The sequence below is a fragment of the Lepisma saccharinum genome, chromosome 1, assembly GCF_977018435.1.
Source record: "Lepisma saccharinum chromosome 1, izLepSacc3.1, whole genome shotgun sequence".
In the NCBI taxonomy this organism is placed as follows: domain Eukaryota; kingdom Metazoa; phylum Arthropoda; class Insecta; order Zygentoma; family Lepismatidae; genus Lepisma; species Lepisma saccharinum.
The window spans coordinates 138,706,418-138,729,214 of NC_139229.1; the positions used below are offsets into that span (position 1 = coordinate 138,706,418).

A 22,797-nucleotide genomic window follows, 5' to 3' on the forward strand; every position below is an offset into this window, starting at 1 on the left:
GAATCGATGTGACCACTTCTTTAGAAAAGTGTACCCCCCCCCCCCCCCCCTTTACGCAAAGGAGCATTCGTCTGCAGCTTGATTGTCTGAGAGCAAATCTGATTCCATTATTCCACGTACATTTTAAACAATTTTCATCTCCTTTAAGAGGTTTCCAAGAATAGGTCAATGAACTAACTAGTAGCAACCACAATGTAGTAGAATAAGTTTACAATGGTTTGAATTTCTGTGGTAAGGAAGATTATGTTTAGGCCTGTAAGTTATAAACAATATACACTTTTTTTTATTGGGCGAACTTAAAATAGGTTCTTTTAACAGTAGCACCTTGCGTCTGCTGTCAAATTAGCAAGGAGGGTACAGGGGGTACAACTCGATTTACGGATTTAGGGAGTACAGTACCCCCTTCAAAAATTTAGGGGGGTACAATGTACCCCTGTACCCCCCCCCATTCCTGCGCCACTGGCCTAAACTATTTCACATACAAAATCTTAGATACAATATATTAACTATGGTCAACAGGAGGCAGCTGTGCAACCTCTTTACTTATTTATATGTATATTTATCCATGTACTTGATGCTGAATGTAAACCTGTGTAATTTTGTTTGAAAAAGTATGCTTCTGCAGGAACAGCAAACAGTGGCATATATTAGAAGTAAACGATATCTCAGCAAACAATTGTCACTTACATTGTTATGACTGTAACCATTATTATTTTATTACTATTTGCACATTATTTATACTTAGAAATAGGCTAATGTTAATTTGAATACTTATTTTTTCTTTTGTTTTATTTCTTTATTTGTATTTTTGCCATGTTTCCACAGAATTGTAATTTTTTCTTTAGTTTTATGTCTCCATTTGTACTTTTTCCATGTTTCCATAGAATTGTAATTAGTATTATACTCTCTATCCCAAAATAATAGTCCCATTTCTGCAGCTAGCAATTGTGAGATAAGACCAGCTTCCAAGGTTGTGCATTATATTCTGTATTCTCAAGTACTTTTCCTGTGTCCCGTGACCATCAGTAGCTCAATTTGCTGTGTCCACTTGTTTCTCAACTTCTGGAGCCAATGTGTTTGTTGGAGATATACTACATATATGGGAGCGAGATATGTATGAATATTTTTGTGAACTGAAACATGGGGGCTGGATTATAGCCTACTGCAGATGGAAGAGCTCTATGGGACTGAAGCCATACTCTCTGTTCTTTTCTTGCAATTTTACAGTCGGCAACAAGCACAAGTTCTGGCACAAATGACACCTCCCCTCCAACATCTGGCAACAACAATATCACATGACACCTTTCTCCATAGCAGCAGACTATTCCACACCTCCTCCTGAGAAAGGAATAGATTACCTCCTATGCTGCTGCTTCTTTATATGTGGGGACCTTAGTATATCATCAGTAATAACTAGAGACCCGATTTTAAAGGAAATTCCTTTTCTTATTTTTCAACACTGTCACATACTCGTTGTTCTTGATCGGATTAAATTTCTAAGGCTGAAGATAACACCTTGTCTGTTGCCAGAAGTTATAGGTAGGAATCTATCTGTTCTCTTCTCGAACAGATTTATATTTAATTCAATTGTCAGACTATTAACCACAAAAATTTGTGTTGAGTCAGTGCCTTTGGAATTTATTTGGTCTCTTGATGTCACCAGCTCACGTTCTACTGCTATTCCAGGAACACACTTACAGCTTGATTAACTTATCAATGCTGCTGATTCCTGTGAGTAAATCAAATGTCTCGTTAGTATGAATTAGGTACCTGAGTGAATACCCTGGGTTGTCTTAACTGCTGACGATGCTGGTGATGACCAACGAAAGGTCCTGGTTAGGTTTAAGCAAATACCTCTCCCCCTTCCAAGTTTCTGTAAGAATCCTCAGACAGCGATGTCTTCAACCAACAAGTAAATACCCAGTTGGTGGGACAGTTGGGGTGGAGAGCACACGAGTAAATACCCAGTATGTCTCGTTGTTTCTGTGAAATTTCGCTGCTTTTATAGCCGGAGTTTGTTGATTGCATTGCTATGCAGTATTCAACTGTCTGAGCATTGCTAAGGTGATAATTTAGATACTAGTTCTTCTGGCTTTCCATAATTTACAAGTAATACTCCAAAATTATCTTTCAATTTTTAAATCTTCTGAGATTATAATCTTTCTTAATTTCTGCAGCGTTAATTTTAATATTCGCTCTTCCAGTATTTTCCAGAAAGTCATTTGAGAAAGTGGCAATCGTATAGAGTCTCCTAACTCACAGATGACAGGAAAGTGGCGCTTGTAGAGAGGTACCCATCAACACATATCATGGAATAAATAACAACAGTGTTGATAATTATCTTCCACTAACAAGATTTCATGGTTTTGATTTCCCTCTTTTTCCCTTTTTCAGCCCACATTCCCTTTTTACCCAATTTTTAAATACATTTTCCTTTCTGGTCTGGGGCATTACCCCCACACCCTCTATACGCCTTCATGGCGTAGTGCTAAGCACAGGTGAGTACTTTACCTTTACCTTTTTTCTGGTCCCTTTATTGACTAGTTTTTCAGCTACATTCCCTCTTTTCCCTTTTTAAAAAACATCTTCCTTGTACCCTTTATTGATAAGAAATCAAATATTTTGTACAACTATATTTTTCCTAAACAAAACATTCAACAATTGTATATTTGGTGCAGCTTAGAGGAAAGAAAGCACCTTCTACCTTACCTTCCCTCCATGAGTATTGGGAGCACGTTGCATATGAAATGTAATGTGTCCTTTTCTATATGTGAATTGGATATATGGTACTATCATTTAAAATAATATTTTTAGCTGAGTGCAAACATAAATTATAGTCCTTTTTCATTTCCTATTTTTGGCAATAATTTTCCCTTTATTTGTCCTTTATAGAGTAAAATTTTTCCCTTTAAAATCCGGTCTCTATAGCAAAAACATTTTTTTCTTTTTTAAAGTTCTGTTTTAATTTTTTCCTTGTTCCATCTACTTACACTAGTCTCCCGAAGATAGTTATCATCATGTGGATCCTCTGGGTCTCCAGCATATCTCTTCTGAACATGAACAGTTTTTGCCCCTGTGACTCCAAACAGCTCTGGTTGAAAGAGGCTTAAAGGAGCTATAATGCACTCATCACCAACCTACAAAGATATTTAATTAAAATAATCAGTAATGGGCATCATTTTCTGCTACATTAATTTCTTGTGTTGTCACAGACTTCTGTGATGACCCAATTGAAAGCCAGTAGAATTGTTACAATTCAGATGTGTTGATAACCAGAAAATTGAACAACAACTCCTCACTGTATTCATACTAGGACAAAATGTACTACCTATTCGTTTCTGTATGCCTCATGTATTGGATTGATTTGCTGTTTTAAGTCCAATTTATGCACAGTAAGGCTAATAGGGACTGGACCCACAGTTTAAAGTGGGATCCGAACCACTATGTGCCTCCACCGGGAATCGAACCCGGGACCCCTTGGTTACAAGGCGACGACGCTACCACTGCGCCATCAGGGAGGCCTGTATGCCTCATGTGAACTACATTTAATAAAATAATGACAGAGTATCCTATGCTCCAGAAGGGTTATATATAAGTTTCAGCCACAAATGTTTCTTGGAATGTTTTCTCTAAAGTACATTTCTGTTAATTCTATACATAAATCTAGAGACATGCATATTTAGTTTTTGATGAAAATACGAAATGTGAAATAACACATTTGTAATACAAATTTTCCATGTTTCTGAAAGGTGTGAGGTGCAATTTCTTAGGCCTGTTTTGTCATGAAAAAATGCGAAATGAACTGCAAAATGCAAAATAAGACTTAAACCCGAAATTTTGAGTTGATTTACCGATGTGACACTTTCTGAAGTCAGAATTATCCTGCGAGTTATGCAATTCATGCTGTAAATATTTGAGAAGCAAAAATGGACCCCTTTATACAGGAATAAACTTCATATTATAGCAACGACATAAATGTGTTATTAGAATGGATATGTTTATTTTGTGTAGTAAGTGGAGTTTTTAAATCAAATTTAGGAATATATTCACAATTTGAAAACCAAAATGTCACATTATATCTAAAGATATCCGTTTGGCAGTTACGCGGAGATAGGCTTATCAGAGTTACCAAAATGTAATTTTATATACCACTTTTTCACTGCTACAACAGCAAAATTTTAATTTATTTACCACTTTTGAACCTGAAATTGACTCTGTTTTTGTACCGAAAGTTTGCTTTTTTACTTACAAAAAATATGTGCCTCTACATAAAGCTAATCAAAGTCAGCTGCTTACATACATTAATTAAGGAGGCGAATGAACCATTCATGACATTTTGGTCAAATTTATGTACAAGAGGGCTATCCAGAACTCAACTTCTGTTTGGCAGACAAAATATTAAAAACTTGATGCAGAAACATGGTGCATGTACAGTAGCCACAAGTAATCAGTAATCGCCAACACACACCAATGACTGTTTATATTCTTCAGTATTGTACGAGCAGCATCAATGCTACCACCAGCTGTGATTTATCTCTGGCAAGCAGAAGTAGTAAATGCCACCGAGACTCATCACCAATTGTGTAGAATGTATGAGGAAAGTGTAGTGAGTGATGGTGATCAATGGGTCTGTACACATACACATGATGAGGGGGTCAAGAATGACATTCAATTGTGACAGATGAACTCATTCAAAAGGTTGACCAAAGTGTGGTCATGTTTCATGAGCGATTATCATCTCTTAGGACCAAGCTGAAGTGCTGGTTGGCTACAATGTGTGGACCTCATGAGTGGAGTCAACAACTGGCTGGACACGCTGACGATACTGTTCTTTGATGAAGAACTGCAGAAGCTTGTGCCAGGGTATGAAAAGTGCCTCAATTTTGGGTGGTGACTATCAGGGGTGTATCCAGAAAGATTTTTTTGGAGGGGGGATCCAGCCAGGTGTGCCTCTCCTCCAAGGTCAATGGCGTTTGCCAATCTATAATAATACGATGATAGTTATCTAGTTTATTGTTATTATTGTGTTTTGATTTTCTTCGAATCATAATTTCAGAATTGAATGTCTGTTGACACTTTTCACAAGAGGTATGAAATATTTCATTGAACTCTTCATTTGAAATTTCACGAAGTCTCAGAAGTAGTTCTGTGATGTATCTTGGCTAAGAAAGAGCAGAGGCTAAATTTTAATGAGGTCTCTAAATACTTTGACAACTGTTTAGTAAAACTTAAAAACCTTTCTCAGATAAAGGGTACAATTAAGAAACCCCCCCATTTTATCAACTTCGGCTAGAAGATCAGTGATGGTTCACTCGGGCAGCTGCACTTAACTGACAAGGTTTAAGGAATTTAACAAAAACATGAAGTAAATCGTGTTTCTCTAGAAATTGAGTTTCACACATTGACAATAGTTTTTCTTTAATGTCTGGTACATAATGCAATATATTTGTTTTTAGTATTTCACCTCTGCATACATCATTTTTAAAAAAAACACACATCAACTTCACTTGCTGTACCAAAACAGTTTCTCACTAAAAAAAAAAAAACCTTTAGTGGATGTTATTTTCAGAACCCATAAAAAAATAAAGGAATGGGGGGGGGGGGGCAGGACCCGCTGGATACGCCCTTGGTAACTATGTTTGTAAATAATGTCAGTACGTAGGAGACTTTTGTACATAATAAATATTTTCTCTTCACTTTTTCTCAGCCAATTAGGAGTTGATTCCTGAATAGTTCTCATATCTCTTTTCCTCCAGTGTCTATTATTTATTATAATTGCAGGAGGATACATTAAACATAAGAATCAATGAAATTGAAGAAACACTCATGATAGATTCACTGACATTTCTGTACATTAAAAATGGCAATACAGACCATATTGAATGTATAATGAAAAAGCAATTAAAACATTATGTACATAGAAAGTTGGAACTTAATTATTACTTGCATTTACCATGCATTGGCACTTACCTGAAGAGTAAATTTTTGCGTTGGCAGTTTTGGTTGCCTTACTATGAAGTTCTTCTCCTGAGGGCCGCATATGTCCTAAGTATCAGAAAAAATACAAAATTCTACATTAGACTGATTGATTGGTTGGTTCATTTCACTTCACTTTTCTGTAAGTTTTGGCTAAACATTAATACATACATGCTTATGCACAGGGCCAGATTCAGGCTTAGGCCCAGGCCTAGGGGCACACAAATTTGGGTGCAGATCCACGGGAGGGCAATCGCCCCTCAAAATTGTAAGCGTTTTGGATATATTATGTCTAATATTTTTGAAGACTCAAAAGTTCTGTCTTTTATTACCAAGTATAGGCTATTCACCATAGGCTGGATTAAAAAAAAAGGTTTATGCTTATGACAGAGTAATCAAAACTGGACCTACAGTTTAAATTTGGATTCGCTACTGTGCAATATACCTGAAAAGGGGATCAAATCCGAGACCACATGAGAGAATACATTTTTGTCTTTTTGTTCACTTTACTTCTCATATCTGAACATCCAGTTTACTGTGACAATGGGAGAAATTATGATAATGACCTCTATTTTTGCAAAAAATATAGTCTAGAATGTAGAAGGAAACTTGGTTCCTGTTTATAGTACAACATATTATTTACACAAAAAGTGCAAATGTAAGCTAGAATTGATTCTCGGCGAGGTGAGGTACCCAACCGATATTCACCCTCCCAATTGTAACTTCTGGATCCGACATTGGTACAGACTTATATCAACAACAAATTAAATCATGTTCAACATTCACAGAAAATAGAGAACGACAACACTTTATATCCAACCTTGATTATACATATATGCACACACACACACACAAACAAATTATATATGCTGATTCTCTGTTCATATAATACAATAATCTAAATAAACAGGTCACAAGATATATATATATATATATATATATATATATATCTCACAATTACAAAAACTTTTGCTCTTTAAAATTTCAATCAGAGTTACCATGTTTTTCTTTTTCAGGGTGTCTACTATTTTATAAAAACAAAATTCCTTGACTTTTTCAGGATTTCCAGACCAAGTCATTAGAACAATTATTGTATTTAAATATAGTCACTGTCCTTCTCGATGGACTCTTGACAGCGGAATGGAATGGGTTCGAGTCTGCCTGGGTTCAGTCTCTTGTGTTTTCGGCCTGTGTGACAACCTACCATCGTGATGAATTTGGGGAGCTATGAGTGAGTAGCGTAACTCGCTCTGGTAAATCTCCTATAACGGCTGAGGGTTCGACGTGCTGACCCCACATCACCCCATTACCGGTTGAAGTTCTCTACATCTCTAGGTAGGATTGTGGGAGGGAGACTGGCAGTCCGGAGATAGGCCAAGGCCCTTCATGGGCTGTCGAGCCACTGGTTATTAGTTAATATTATAAGATGGTCACCATACTTTAGCTAAACATCACACACAGAATTCTACTTAACCAAGTTTTTAGAATATTCACTTCACATGTTGAAAATAATAATGAGAAGAGAAACTGAATAAAAATTGACTGTTTGATAGGAGTAACAGGGGTGAGCTTTTACGAAATACGTGCCACATATTGACTAATGGTTAACCAAGATCCTATTTTATAAAAAATCAAAACAATTATATCTAGGCTTACCATACATCCGGGATTAGCCCGAACAGTCCTGGTTTTTTAGTGCTGTCCAGGGTGATGTCCGGGATTGCAAAATGTCCGGGGTTTTGAGAATCTGAACATGAAAATAGCTACCGGTATTGAATAATCACAACCAGAATTTAAGACCGGCAAGGATCGATCAATTATCCGCTGAATGTTAAAATTAATTCAGAACTTTTATGTTGTGAACTTTATGATGTTATTAAAATAAACAAGCCATTTCTGAAAAAAGTCATGTCTGGTGAAAATTACAACTGAGTCAACTAACAGATAATGCTACCTAGAACAGAGAGGTTTCCTAAACATTTGAAAATTAATTGATGGATTTTAGAAAATAATGTTAATATTTTTTCTTGTACAATTTATAGTTTAATGTTCCAATAAAATGTTAAGGCTTTTAAGTAATATAAATTTATTTTTGTAAAAAAAACTGAAATTCAGCAGTAACGAGTTGATCGCGAATATGTCCTGGGTTGGACCCAAAATAATATGGTAAGCCTAATTATATCATAAACAATACATACTAAATAAAAGTATGGTAACATTTAGTAATATAGGTATTAATCCCAATATCTAACAAACCCAAACCAAAAATTGCAATAAAAAAATGGTATAGCCATGTAGTGTAGTAGATTTCTATTAGTTTAAAACATGGCCCCTTTTCCTTCAGTATTTCATATAAATTTTTTACTGTAACTACTGGTAATACTCAGTACATAAAACTGAAGTTTAGTTTGCCCACAACCAATTTAAAATTTCTTTCTTGTCCTATTTTCCTTTGCTCTAAAAACTATTTTAGTGCACTACTACAAAAATGTTGATTTTTCTCCAGGAAAACAGTAAATTTTCCTGACATTTCCACGACTTTTCCAGAAAAAATAAATTTTCTGGCTTTTCCAGGATTTCAAGGTTTTAGACTGGCTGGCAGACACCCTGTTTTACATTAGTTTGTAACAGAACCAATTAGACACAGATTCCAGAATAATACTCACCAAGTTTACATGGCAGAAGTTTTCCTTCAATTGATGAAGCAACATCCCATGCAATCGATTTGCAGAGTTGCATTGCTTGTAGGGGAACGCACACTTCTGCAACAACCAATGAAAGATCTGCGTAATATCTCCTCCTCCATAATCCATTCTCACCTATAAAACAGTATAAGAGAAACCTGTATAACATTCATTGCTAGTTTTTGAGTTCAGAAATACAAACAATGCAGTATAGAAACTTAACTCTCTCTATCACATCAAGTGACCAGTAGAAAAATCTTCACAATTGTTTGCTACCACATTCATTATATGATTTTATTAGAACTGATATACATGCTCACGAGGAATCTCAATAGTCAAATAACTACTGGCCTTCATTATAAGAAAATAAAACAGAATTAAAATTTCATGGATGTAAAAGGTAAAAATAATAAAAGGTTAAGAGACCTGTGATCAGGAGCTATTACATCTCAAGAAGGGATACTTTGTTTCTACCTTTTACATCTCTGAAATCGAAACAACTCTTGTCCTAATTTACTCACAATGAAGCACAATGGTATTTTTCTCATTTTACATCACCTTTCTGCCAGCAAACAAGCAGCGGCGAATCAGGTAATCAGATGACCCAGCTATAATTAAAAAGAAAAGTTCTTAAAATCTTCACGATATTCTTTCGAAGCAATCTTCAATTCATACATTTCTTTGCTTCCAGCATGCGAATGATCCTAACCATTTGCCACTGAATGTCTGAGAACCTTTCTCCAGCTGGAGGAATCTCCAGGCAGGGTGAGATTTCACTGGCTCCCTTTAAATCCCTTGATAAGGAGGGAGAGGGGAGGGGAGGAGACACTGCTTCTCAAGCACGGTAATTCCGTGACCAGGGCAACCTCTTTCTGGAGAGAGTCCTTTGCCCTTCCCTCAGCTGGCGACCACTGACCTCCTAGCACCCTTCTCTGCCATTCTACCCCGATGGCCTTTGTATCGTCGCTAAACAAAGCTGTGTTGTTTACAGCAGGGAAATTTCTCAGGAACGGGAATTCTGGGTTCACAAATTACATACTGAAAAGGGAAGCAGGGGAAATACACCTGAAAATGTGCGAGAAACAGAGAAATCTGAATAACCAATTCTATGCTTTTTCTCATTTTACATTTGTTTCTGTCTTCCTGATTTCTGCTATTTGAACAGAAATTTGAGAAAGGGAAAAAGCTTAAACATTGAAGATGACGATAATTAAATAAATTAAAATTTAAAGCTCAAGTAATTAAAACTGACCTCCATGGTGGTGGTGCGCTTAGCACAGCTCCTTAAATGCCAGAGGTCCTGGGTTCTAGAATCCTGGCCTGGGCATGGGTGTTCTTTGTGAATATCTCTTCATCAATTTCATCATATCACTCATTCCCATCATCACGATTAGCCAAAAGTGGCAGAAATGCAACGTAAAATAATAATAATAATAATAATAACCTAATTCAATCAATCAATTAATGGAGTAATTATAATATTTTATGCTGACTTTTTTTCTCCATTTTTGTATTTAAAAATGCGTGATTATTTTCTCTCTATAGCCTTCAAAAGCAGTGAGACTACTTCTTTGATCGAAATGAATAATTTTTGAAAGGGAAAGGTATCAGAAATTATATATATATATTAGTTCATTTATGTTGCTTTTCACCCTCTTTAGAAAAATAGTGATGATGAAGATGAACAATGAATGAAGGAAAATATATAAAGAACAAACACAATGATTCTAACTTACAGGACCTCGAGCATAGCAGGAAAATGTTTAGCATCCAAAAGGATTTTCATTCTTAACCAGGCAGGAACACAACAGAAGATTGGTGCGAGGAACTGAATGCATGTCGTAGCTGGCTTTGTGTTGTACTTGGTGTTCCTATTGGCAATTTGAACATTTATTATCTATGAAAAAAAACAACAAAAAAAACAGTTTCGCAGAAAAAGTGAGTACCAGTTTCTCCGTATTTATTGTTTAGGTTTTAGTGGTTTAATAGTCATGCAAGTGCTGTGTTTATAAAGTTAAAGACAATGGATATAATAAAAGATTTGCACGTCGAACTATTTGGAATGACATCTTTTCCAGAGAATTGCAAATCGCTAATGCAGGTATGACAGTACCATCTCTTGATCCACAGGTCTTGAACTTACATTTCCATGTATAAAAACAAAAATCGGGCTCAAGCCACTGGATAATTGGGTAACTTGAATTTTTCACTTAAATTAATATTGAGGGATATTATTTCACTAGTACATGCCTTTCATGTTATGTACTCGTATTTTCTAGGTTCTCTCTTTTATAGCTTTGTTACACTTTTTTATTTTATTATTTGAAATCTTACACGTATATATTAACTGCAATCACAAGAATTAATTGATAATCGTCCCAATAATAAGATAAAATTTTCCAAACAATATTCATAAATCCAGTATGGATGGTAAAGTAAATTTGCAGGGAGGCTTCAGGAGTGTGTTGATGAATCAAGGGTCAGAGATTACCCACTAGTTAAAACCAGCATATGACACTGAAAACAAGACAAACTATACAAATAAATACTATTTTAACCCATGTATGCATTCGCATTATAGGGTATATAAATTGTGACTCCTCCTGCAGAAAATATTCCTGTCTCCCTCTTTGACATCACTGGCTGATCATGATGATAAAGTGATGAGATGAAATTTATGAAGAAACGCTCTCAAATATGGGCCAAGAACAATGTTGAGCCAATCTCTCACTGTAGTGATACTAGATTTTCAATTTTTGATATAATGCAAGAAAGAATAGTATCACTGAGGGTACATTTGATAAGTGTGTTAAAAGATGCAGCAACATTTTCTGTTCTGTTTGCTTCATGTGCATGTTTGTATTTCACATTTAAACCTTGGAAACTATATCATACTATTTAAGTCTATTTACAAAAAAATATACAAAACTACTCTAGCTTTGTGTACAATATATTCTGGATTTTCCAAAATTTCATTTATCCAAAACAGGAACTTTGTAGATATATTTAAGCCTACTGAAGATAACACATGGAATACATAGCTACACATAAGCCAGATTTTTTTTTAATTGATGTTTCGTTTCTAACACTTAGAAACGAAACATCAATTTAAAAAAAAATCTGGCTTATGTGTAGCTATGTATTCCATGTTGAAAGCTGTACTTTAAATTTAGGAACAGGTGTCCTTTTACACTAGAGAGATAAATGAAAGTTGTGAAAGAAGAAAAATGCTGCCAACTAATGTATTTTCCTTGGAGGCCAACATTTCAGCAGTGATGAAGGAGTGAAAAAAAAACAGCCCGATTGTAGTTCCAGCATACTGAGAAATCATTCTATGGTGCTGGTATCCAAGCACTAGTGAAATGCTGGAATAAGTGCATTAGTGTAGAGGAGGATTACATCACAAAATAAAAGTATTTTCTGCACTTCCAATGTGGTCTGTTATTCTGAAAAATCAAAAGTTCCAGTTGAACTTGAACGCCCCTCGCATTCTGTTTTTTCTGAAATTCCGTTTATCCAAAATAGGAACAGTTCCATCAAATTTGGATGCATGAGTTTTTAGTTTATTGAGATTAAGAGGTCCTCACCCTCGTGTTCCAATGAGAGATTCCATCCTCAACACATGATACTGATGTCTTCTGGTCGCCAACATCAACGACACATGCATAGCCTAATCCTGCACCAAACGTCGCTGCTACATGGTCCTGAAAATAATAAGGATGACTTTATCAGAAGTATACTCAACTGCATTAGTTAATCTTAAAGAGAATATTACAACATACACTTAATAAAGGGCAGCCTAAGTGCCAGAAAATGGGACATAGATAACAAAGAAAAGGTTTGTTTTGGAAACAGAGTTTTCAAAAAGTTTGTCTAAAGTCCACTTTACGCTCAGAAGGCTAATCGGAGCTGGAGCTACAGTTTAAAGGGAGATCCGAACCACTGCACATGTGCCTCTACTGGGACTCGAACTCAGAACCCCTTCATTAGAAAGTGACAGTATTATCCACTATGTAATTGGAGAGGCGGGGAGATAAGTGATTACCTATTCCAGCTATCTGCTGGACTAGCAACATAAAACAGGTTATTTTCGTGCATGGGGAAAGAAAGAATAACAAACAATGACAGGTAACAAAGAGTTCAGGTATTTACCTTACTTTAGACCATTCATAAAATGGCATGGAAAAGGTGGACATGGATTACTTCTATAGACATTACATAATTATTTTATTTTATAAACGAAAATGAAATCCATAAAAATGTAATACATTTACTCATTTACATTCAGTAACTATTGAACTTTTCCTCAATTAACAGGAAATTGAAATTCCTGGGCACACCACTGCATACAGTATTGTTTTCACTAAGTGCAAAGAGACAATAAATTTACCAGGGTTCCCCAACGCTTATTTACACTTCTTGGAAAGTTTATTCTACAAGCTTCATCTTACAAGGGAGGTTATCTAAGTGTCCCCCTCCGATTTCCATGAAACTTGGCAGGTGTATAGAGGTGCCCAAAGGAAGAAATACGTGTTTTTTGTTTCGGCTAAAAAACTGTTTAAGGGGCAAAACCCGCCTCAAATGTCAAGATGAGGACAAATTGACGTGGGGATCTGACCCGTGTCCCCCCCTCCGATTTCCATGAAAAAAAACACGTACTTCTTCCTTTGGGCCCCTCTATACACCTGCCAAGTTTCATGGAAATCGTAGTGGGACACAAGGGTCAGATCCCCGCGTCAAGTTGTCATCATGACATTTGAGGGGGTTTTGCCCCCTAAAACAGTTTTTCTTAGCTGAAACACAAAAACACGTATTTCTTCCTTTGGGCCCCTCTATACCAACTGCCAAGTTTCATGGAAATCGGAGGGGAACACTTAGATAACCTCCCTTGTTAGTTTTTCTTGCCTCTTTTGAGATCTCTCGATACTCAGATTGACTTTGATTTCCGGCGATGGTGAACTTCTGTTGCTAGCAAACAACTTTCGAATGCAGGCACAGTCACGATTAGCCTATGTATGCATACAGTGACTTCTTAAAACTTTTTGATACTGATTGCAGTAGGCAATTTTGTGTGTATTATAATTAAGGGGTCTCGTATTCGACTCTCAGTGGAGCTACATTCGCCCAGCGGTTCGAATTCCATTTGAAACTGTGGGTCAAATCCTTATCAGCCTGTTTGCTTTCCAATCAATGGGCCTCAGTTTGATTCCTGGTAGGGTTATCTGCCTAGAGTTTCAGATCCTACTTTAAACGGTACGTCCAGTCCCGATCAGCCTTTCTGAGCATAAAGTGGACGTAAGAAACTGAATAGTTCATCCAGAACGCTCTTACGACTAAGGCAGCCTGTTATGTGGCCTAGTCTAGCACAACAGCTTGTGCTGAGAAGGCAACGAACCAAGAAAACTCCATTATAAAAGCAACAGCTACATCCGGTATATCGTTGACATGGCTGAAACTTGCCAAGTTGCTATCGCATTCGTACATAAAAAACAAAACTTCCGTTCACTCTTGCTGCCGCCACCGCTGTGCGAAATTTACGATTATTTCAATTTGTTTTTATATGCAATAAAACTTCTCGCTTTCTTTGGAGTGCGTTTACCTGGACGCTGCTATTTCAGGAAATACGGAAGCAGGGTTACGAAATCACGGCGGTGCGATGCAGCGTGTAAGAGGGCATGTTTCAGCTGACCGAGTCGGGGCAACGTCAAGTACAAGACTGCTTCCGTGTTTTCAAACCATTACTTCTCGTTCTTCACAAAAGGTGGGAAGGATGGGCATAAACGTCACCAGTGGTAGTGGTCATGTCGTGATATAAAATTGATTTCATTACAAGAATATGATCAATAATTATTATTATTACTATAAACGAAACGAATGATGATAAAATTATTAATATTTCACTAGATTAGTGAATACGTATCTTGATTGATTGATTTAGTTTATTTTACTTCGCGTTTTATGGCTAATTTGCGAAGATGGGGATGAAATGATTAAATTGAGGAATGGACATTCACAAACAACCAAGCCCGAGCGGGATTTAAACCAGGACCCTTGGCGTCGCAGCGCGATGTGCTAGCCACTCGGCCACAGGGTCCGGCGAATATGTATCTTGTACAACTTTTTAGAGCAGTATAAATCTTAATGAAACTTCAATGAACTGCTCCATAAAGCAACAATAAAATAAAATAAACAAATCCGGTGCTCTTACATATTAAATGGGGTGACCTTTCCGAAAGATATTAGCTACTTTGATATCCGGATGTCCGAATGTGTGCATTATCTGGATAGTTTTATAATTTATCTGTTTTACGGGTTCTCCGCATATTCTTTTATTCGTCATATCTGTACTCAACAAATTTGTCCGTTATCAGATTTACGGATTCTCAGCAAATTCCTCAAATGTTTACCTTCACCCCCCCCCTAAAGTAGATCTCTTTATTAATAACTTCATTATAAATGCACAAAGTTTTCCGTCGTACTAGGCAACTGTAAATTAGATACAGTTTGAAGTAACATTCTCTGTGTGTCCGAGGGACACCTTTAATCGGACATCCGAGTTATGGGACCATATGTTATTTATTCTGTTTTCGAGCGTAGAGTAAAATTTACCAAAACACGAATATTCAACGCCAGTACGTTCCGGCTAGAAACGATTTTAAATCAATAATATTTTGCATGAGGGGGTTATAGAATCTTAATCTTTAGCTCTACATGTTTAAAAAAAAACAAACGACAAATCCAATTGTACAAGACGACTTACATTAGAAAAAAAGGTAGAACGAGCAGAAAGTCATTACGTCAGCCGAAGAAAGTTTATTTACAACATTACAACACGCTATTCCTTTGCCTCTCTAAAGAATTCACGCCGACGAAAGAGCAAAGAAGCACTTGGACTCGCATCACAGAGCACAGAGAGAAGAATGCGAGGGAGTTCTACAAAGCAGGCAGCTAATTAGCATTCGAGGTTAATTCCGTGCCACGCGGAGGGGCCAACTGCTAAAAAGTAACGGCGCAGAGACTCGGAAAAAGAGTTCATTTAATCACGCTCCGTGCTTCCTAAGCTGCCGACACGGAAATCGCGTGGAAACTTAACAAAGTACTCACTTTCATTACGTTTCATCTCTTCTTAGTTGAAACTACGTAAAAGCTTGATGGTTGTGGAGTGGCGTCGCCAGAGAAATTGGTTTGCATGGGCGAATTACTTTTTATGAAGGCTCCGCTTCTTTCTTTCTCCTTATCTCTTTCCCCCTCTTCTCTGTTTGTCTTCCTTCATATCCTTTTCTCTTGTTCTGTTTCTCTCTCCTGTTTATTCCCCCCTTTCTTGCTTCTACATATTGCCTTCCTCCCTTGTATATCTTTCCTCTGTTTCTTTCTTTCTTACCTTCTTTCTGTGCTGTTCTTTCTTTCTTTTTCTCTGTGCCCATAGGCGTATAACAGTATTAACGCTTTTATCCATTACAAAAAATATCACAGGTATTCTCCTTGGGAGACATGTGACACCCAAATCATCTTATCCAAAAGAAATGGAATTGTTAAATGGAATAAATACGCTATTATAGATGGTTGTAAATTTATTAAAGAACACATTTCTTCTTTAGAACAAAGAAGGTATAATTTTAATATGTGTATTGGGTAATCCTTTATTCATTCTGCAAGGCATTTAAAAGCACAATCTACATACGTAATGGAATAGTAAAAATTTAAATTTCCTTAATTTCTACACAACGAAACTTCGCATTCTCCTAATTTTACTACAATTGAGATCCGCTTGTAACTAGATTCGTGAAGAAAACTCTTAGAGAGGAGAGAGGGAATGAACTTAAGTTGGTTTGCCATCTAGATAATCTTATAAATGTTTGCAAGGAGCTCCCCAGAATACTATTTAGAAGGCTGCAATTAGTTTCCATTCATTTAAACCTCACATGCACATCTTCCTTTTTACCAATATACAATGCATGCTTATAATTGCACGTAATTTGCTTAATCAAGGCTACCCGCAAGATTTTTTTCAAGGGGGCAAGGCAGCAGTTCTTAAAGTGAAGGAAAAGTGGGGCGCTTTTCCCCAGTTTAGAGAATTCTCATATAGCATCCCCAGCACTAGGATAATTCCCATAGGCACTTATTTTGCTGTCTTTCACCCCATCCCTCGTCCATGTTTTCACGCTACAATTTCAAAATTTGAATTGTATGAAGTCTTTCCAGATATCTCCACCCCCTCTGTGGGCATCCTTGTACTTAATATCTAATCGAAGAGAGACCAATGCCATTCTAAGTTTCGTTGATTCAGATTATAGTCCAGTACCGCCTATTGGCAAATCAGAAAACAAATAATTGATTAATTGATTTGTTGTTTTAAGTCCACTTTATGCACGGTAAGGCTAATCGGGACTGGACCTACAGTTTAAAGTGGGATCCGAATTACTACGTGCCTCCACCGGGAATTGAACCCGGGACCCCTTGATTACAAGGCGACGACGCTACCACTGCGCCATCGGGGAGGCGCAGAAACCAAATAAGAATGAACATCAAAAGTTTTACCAACATTTAATGAGCAGCGACGTATTAAAAAATAAATGCTTAACGAAATCATGTGTATTTTTATATGTAGATACATATGGGACTCTGAAATTAAGTGCACTAAACTGGAACACTATTAGTAGCTATTATGATGCTTTCGGATGAATTAAGGAAACGAAGAATTACAGACTATTACAAAATTGAGAAACTCGCAAGTTACCGAATTATCATGAAAGGTGCGCTATTCTTGGTCTCACGCATTTTTTTAAAATTAAAATAATTACCATTTGTGCCTGAAATCAAGCTCTGGATGAAACAAAATATAAAAAGAGAACATGCACTAATAAATGATGGCATGAAGGATGTAGAACGTTTTTATCTATAGGCGAAATATTATTTAATTATCCTGAAAACTAGGCTTTTAAATGAGAATCGTCGACCAAATAACTTTTATATAACCCTGGCCAAGTGACTTCAAAAGAAAATCGATTAAGCTTAAATAGTCTAAGCTTATTTACTCAACGCCTGACTTTTACTATTAATGAAGTCTCTATTAAAAGGAATGATCATTCTGTCATCTGTGCCTTAATTTCACAAGCAGTATGAGCACAATTGTGGCGGCAATTGGGTTCGAAAACCGGGGGACAAAGACAGAATATTTCCCTTGTATATAAGGTTTAGCATAGTGCGGGGGCAAAAGTGGCGAAAATTTGGGGGGCAGCTCCCCTCGCCCCCCTAATCACCGCCACTGGCACAATATCAAAGAATGATTTTCCAATAATTTCCAATCTACAAAAGATGATTAAGACTTCTTCCTGTTATTCGACCAGTATAAGCACGTGCCCAGAGGCGAAGATATAGTACAAGCAATGCAAGCGCTTGCATAATTCGAATATCATTTAATGTACTTAATGTTCTAACCGTATTTAGTTTCCATCGCACTCGATTTCGCGAAAAAATGCGGCCGCAAATTCCCCCAGCAGCTCTGTAGCAAGCACCAGCCTCAATGCTTGCAGCCGTTCTGCGGGAAAATAAGGCCTCCGAAGGAGTCACATGGCGAAGCGTGAAATTCTGGTGGAACCCGTCCACAAAGCTTCTACAAAAAGCTGTGCTTTCCGAGCTTGCGTGATTCCCGAAAATAGCCGAGTTCAACTGAAAGCAGAAGGATTCATCTATGGGTACGTTGCCAGCAAAAACTAGTAACGAATATTTGTCTTCATGAACACGTAAACAAGATCGCAAATATAATAATAATTGTTAGTCATAAAATAACTAAAAGAAGTTATTATCACTGTTCTAAATTCCATATATATCATATTATATTACAAATTATTTTAGATTTCGCGAAATGTAAAACGCGTAAAAAAAGTTGACATTGGGAGTTGGGGCAGTGTAATTTCTGCACCCCCGTGAAGAGTTTTCTCAGGGAGGGAGGGAAGATTGGACGGACCTTGGTCCTGCACCCTGCTTCCTGGTCGGTCCAGCTCAAATTACGCCAGAAGTGTTGACCGCTACCAGTGTTTGCAACTGCCAAATTATTTACGCAGTAATTCAAGTGAGCTCTTTCACAAATTTTACAATCAATAAATTGACTGCTTTTGAATAAAACTTGGGGTGAAAATAAAGCTATCTGAGAAAGAACTATCTACTGATATTTGTACATGGCATAGAAGTAAATCGTATACATTCTGCATATTATGAGCACAAGAATATGTTTTAATGATTGATTGATTGATTTGTTGTTTTAAGTCCACTTTATGCACAGTAAGGCTAATCGGGACTGGACCTACAGTTTAAAATGGGATCTGAAACACTTGTGCCTCCACCGGGTATCGAACCCGGAACACCTTGATTACAAGGCGACGACAATACCACTGCGCCATCGGGGAGGCCCGAATATGTTTTAAGTTCTATTATTATGACGCAAGTGGTGTTCCCAGGGTCTTTTTACGGTCCCCATTTTGTCATCTTTTCCTTCCTTTGACGTTTTTTCTTAGATATACTGGGCCAAAAGGGGGTTATGTCTACCATCCACCCCCCCCCTTTCGCCCCGGGCACGCCATTGAATGACACTTTATTACTTAAATATTAATGTACATACTCGTTCTGCTGAAATGATTCTGATTCCTCCGCGTAATTTTTATCTCCAAACTGATATATCTTTACTTTGTGACGGATAAAATTAAGGAAATAGGTTGGTATCACTTTCTGTTGTTTCAGAGATTTTCAAAGTGATCTTGTGTGGATGCTTGCATTTGCAGTTGTGGAAAGCGCGTGGGATAGTGTGAGTGTTTGTTGCTTCGTGTTTTGTGCTGTGAATTTATCGGAATGAACGCGTATTTAGGAACGGTTGATGTGAAGTGCGGGTGTATTATTGAGCAATTGAAAATTGCTTCGTTTAGCTCGAGAGAGATAAGTGTTAAAATGAAAATCGTGGAAGGGGGTCGACCAACACCAAGAGTTTGAAATTTATTGTGGTGAGTACATCGTCTATGCATGTGTTTCTTTGCTTTGAAATGAATTTTTTATTGTTTGTGTTTAACTTTTTATTTAGTGTTTAAGTTACTCCAATGCGGTTTTTAGGGTGCCCAAAAATACTAAATTACATCATGCAGCGTAAAATAAACAAATGATTCCCATTTTTTTTTTTATCTAAATCGGTTTGGTCACCGTTTGACCATATTAAATAATAATGAACAAATAAAGGTACTAATAAGTAAGTAAGAAATTCCGTCTCCCTTTAGTCGTATGCGGAAAGTTCGCATATGCAAAACGTTTAATATCATATGAATAACGTTACCTGGATTTTTTTAAAAAAGTAAATGTGACGTTTGCGGATCATATGGTTTATTTTTAGTACAGTCACTTTATTACGATATTTTGACAAATTCAGCGACTGGGTAAATGAGGCTATAAACCTTGAATCTTTCCCCTCGGCATGTCGTTGTACTACATGTTTTGTTGTACTGAAACATTGCTTGCCTCCTTCGTAAGACTACGCTTCGCTACTGCACGTGCCCTTCCACGATAATCTTCCTGTGGGTTACTTTAAACAACAAAGTTTCTTCTTACCTCCAGAAGAATGAAAATATCCCGAGACTCCCAAGAGATACCAGAGATTCCTAGAGCAGCATACCTAGAGTCGTTTTCACGTTCAGAAGACACAATGGGCTCTTCTGGGCAATGCTTTTCTTATGGGAAATACGAGCACGCTGTTGTCAAATTTCTGGATTTACAAATTTAGCTTAAGTAAAATCGGTACCTGCAGTTTTGCAGGAAATTTTGTAGAGAATACGATGGTGAACACAAAAAACTGGTAACTTGCTTACATAATTTTAGATAAATTAAAAACGCAAATTTTCTGTGAAAACACAATTTTTACATTGTTTTCATTCCCAACGTTGAAACATGCCGTAAAATTGAAGCTTTCATTATGAAAAAAATTGACACTGTTTTTTAATTGTCATAGGTGACGGTGGTACTCAGAATTTATCAATACTTTAAAGCATATTTGCATTAAAAAATATTCAAATAAAGTATGTGGAGATTTTTTATATTCGTGCAGTAGAAAATGTCGTCGCTGGCCATTTTTTGTTCTGTAATTCCAAGTAAAAACTTCCAGCGACAAAGTTGTGGAGAAAATAATGAAATTATTTTTTATAACCACTCAAAGGTTCCCAGAAATATTACTTCCATGCATTTGGAGTTTCTTTTTAACCCGAACCGCGCGCGAAGTAAGGAGACGTTGTCTGGCCATCTTGAGCTGACTCACCGCAGCATTCCGGCTAATCACCTCCAAGTTTTCGAGTTATTTTATTTCCATTCAGTAAAAATATGAACTTCATGCTGTTTGTTATAATAGAATTGAAATTACTTAAATTTAATAATTGACAATTATTTCCAATGCTGCTGTTGTGATCAACATTAGTGCTGTCGCAAATACACGTTGTTTTTGTTTACATTACTGTCGACATTAATACTGAAATGAAGATCACCTTTCAGTTTCCAACGTACACATAAATTCATAGACACCATATTAACCCTTGAAAGGCTTTCCAACACGTGACAAAATATGGGGCTTCAAGATAGAAATATGACATGCCTTGCTTGAGTCATTCACGTCTTATCAGTTCACGTGGGCCATAACTCATTTGTTTGGGTTGCAACTTAATCTAACCCATGTGCCAGGTTCCCCTTACTTGAGTGAGAGATCTGCTTTGGTCTGTTTAGACTTTTTCCCTCTCCCAAAAAAGTGTTTTCAGTTGTGTGAGCTCTCAGTGATTTTTACTTTTTTAAGTGATTTCTGAAGTGTCATATTCGTGCATTACACTCGCGTGTGTAGTGATCGCAATGGATCATAGTAAAAAGGGTAACTGTAACGTTCACAGTATAATATTAATATTAATAATTACATATAATTATCATTATATATACAAAATATGTAACACCTTCATTGTGAACGAAGGTCATCATTTCCCGGCGACATGAGCTATCGCTGTATTGGCAACACTGTGCGGTTTCTCCATAAGCGCCGTTGTGTCTTCTGAACGTGAAAACGACTCTAGAAGTGATCCACAAGATTCACCCGTCACCAGGAGAGTTGAACAGAACTTTCAACTGCACATCCTTCGTGCAAAGAAAAATCCAAATCTGCACATCTGCATACATATCGGTAACGCGGTGCAACGCACACAACTTAGGCTTAGAAAAGAGTGATTTCGCCAATGAACTGCACTGATCACCACTTAATAAAACAATTCCGCACGATTGAATATCTTCTACAGGATCGCGACACATTCACGCGAAATTTAGGCATACATGCTTAAATGTCCCCCACGCAAAACAAATCCACAGAAACTAAATTCACTTCTTTGAATTTACGTCTTTTCCCTATCAAAACTGCTATTCCGTTTAAGGGTTACACTGGTTGCAACGCCACCATTCTTTGAATGTAACGATGTTTACCTAGCGCTCCAAGGTGGAAGATCAGAAGAAAAAAAGGTGATGTATTTTTCTGAAATCTTGTTTCGGAACATTATGGTCCCCGTAAAAAGCCACATGCACTTCAACTTTCATTGTATTCCTTTCTTATCTGTGACTGCCACACCACATAAGTAATACATAAAAGTTTCATGAGAATTATCTAATTTGTGTGTACAGTTTCTCTTTCCTTAATTATTTTATGCATATGTCACATGCGTTCTGGGGAGGGGGGCTTAGCCCCCCTAGCCCCTACCTAACTACGCCTATGTGTGCATCCCTTTCCTTCTTGTCGCGTCTCTTTCTTTCTTTCCTTCTGTTAGCTCAATTTATCCACCTCCTTCCTTCTTTCCATGTACCTAATTTCCTTCATTCTCAATCTATTTCATTCATTCATTATTTCTTCCAGTATATCTTTCTTTCATTCTCTCTTCCCAGTTAGCTCTCTCTTTCTATCTTTCCTCCTTCATGTGTATATTTCTTTCCTTATCTTATTCCTCTCTTATTTCTCTGTTTATCTCTTTCTTTCCTTCTTTCTCGCTGTGTTTCTGCATCTCTTTGTGCCACTTTCCTCATCTCACATTCTCTCTCTCTCTCTTCCCTCTTTTGTATCTTGCTCTAATATAACTTATGTAGAAAC

At 37.0% G+C, this 22,797-nt stretch overlaps 1 protein-coding gene across 1 annotated transcript in view; it reads right to left on the bottom strand.

Annotated features, from left to right (window-relative positions):
- Arp8 (Actin-related protein 8) overlaps window positions 1-22,797 on the bottom strand; it is a 104,998-nt gene that overhangs the window by 20,201 nt on the left and 62,000 nt on the right. Inside the window, exons 6-9 of the mRNA XM_083139051.1 lie at window positions 12,248-12,364; window positions 8,643-8,795; window positions 5,971-6,045; window positions 2,991-3,137 (exon numbers count right to left, since the gene is read on the bottom strand). Of these exons, the coding sequence (XP_082995177.1) occupies window positions 2,991-3,137; window positions 5,971-6,045; window positions 8,643-8,795; window positions 12,248-12,364 (492 nt within the window). The remainder of the gene's footprint in view (window positions 1-2,990; window positions 3,138-5,970; window positions 6,046-8,642; window positions 8,796-12,247; window positions 12,365-22,797) is intronic.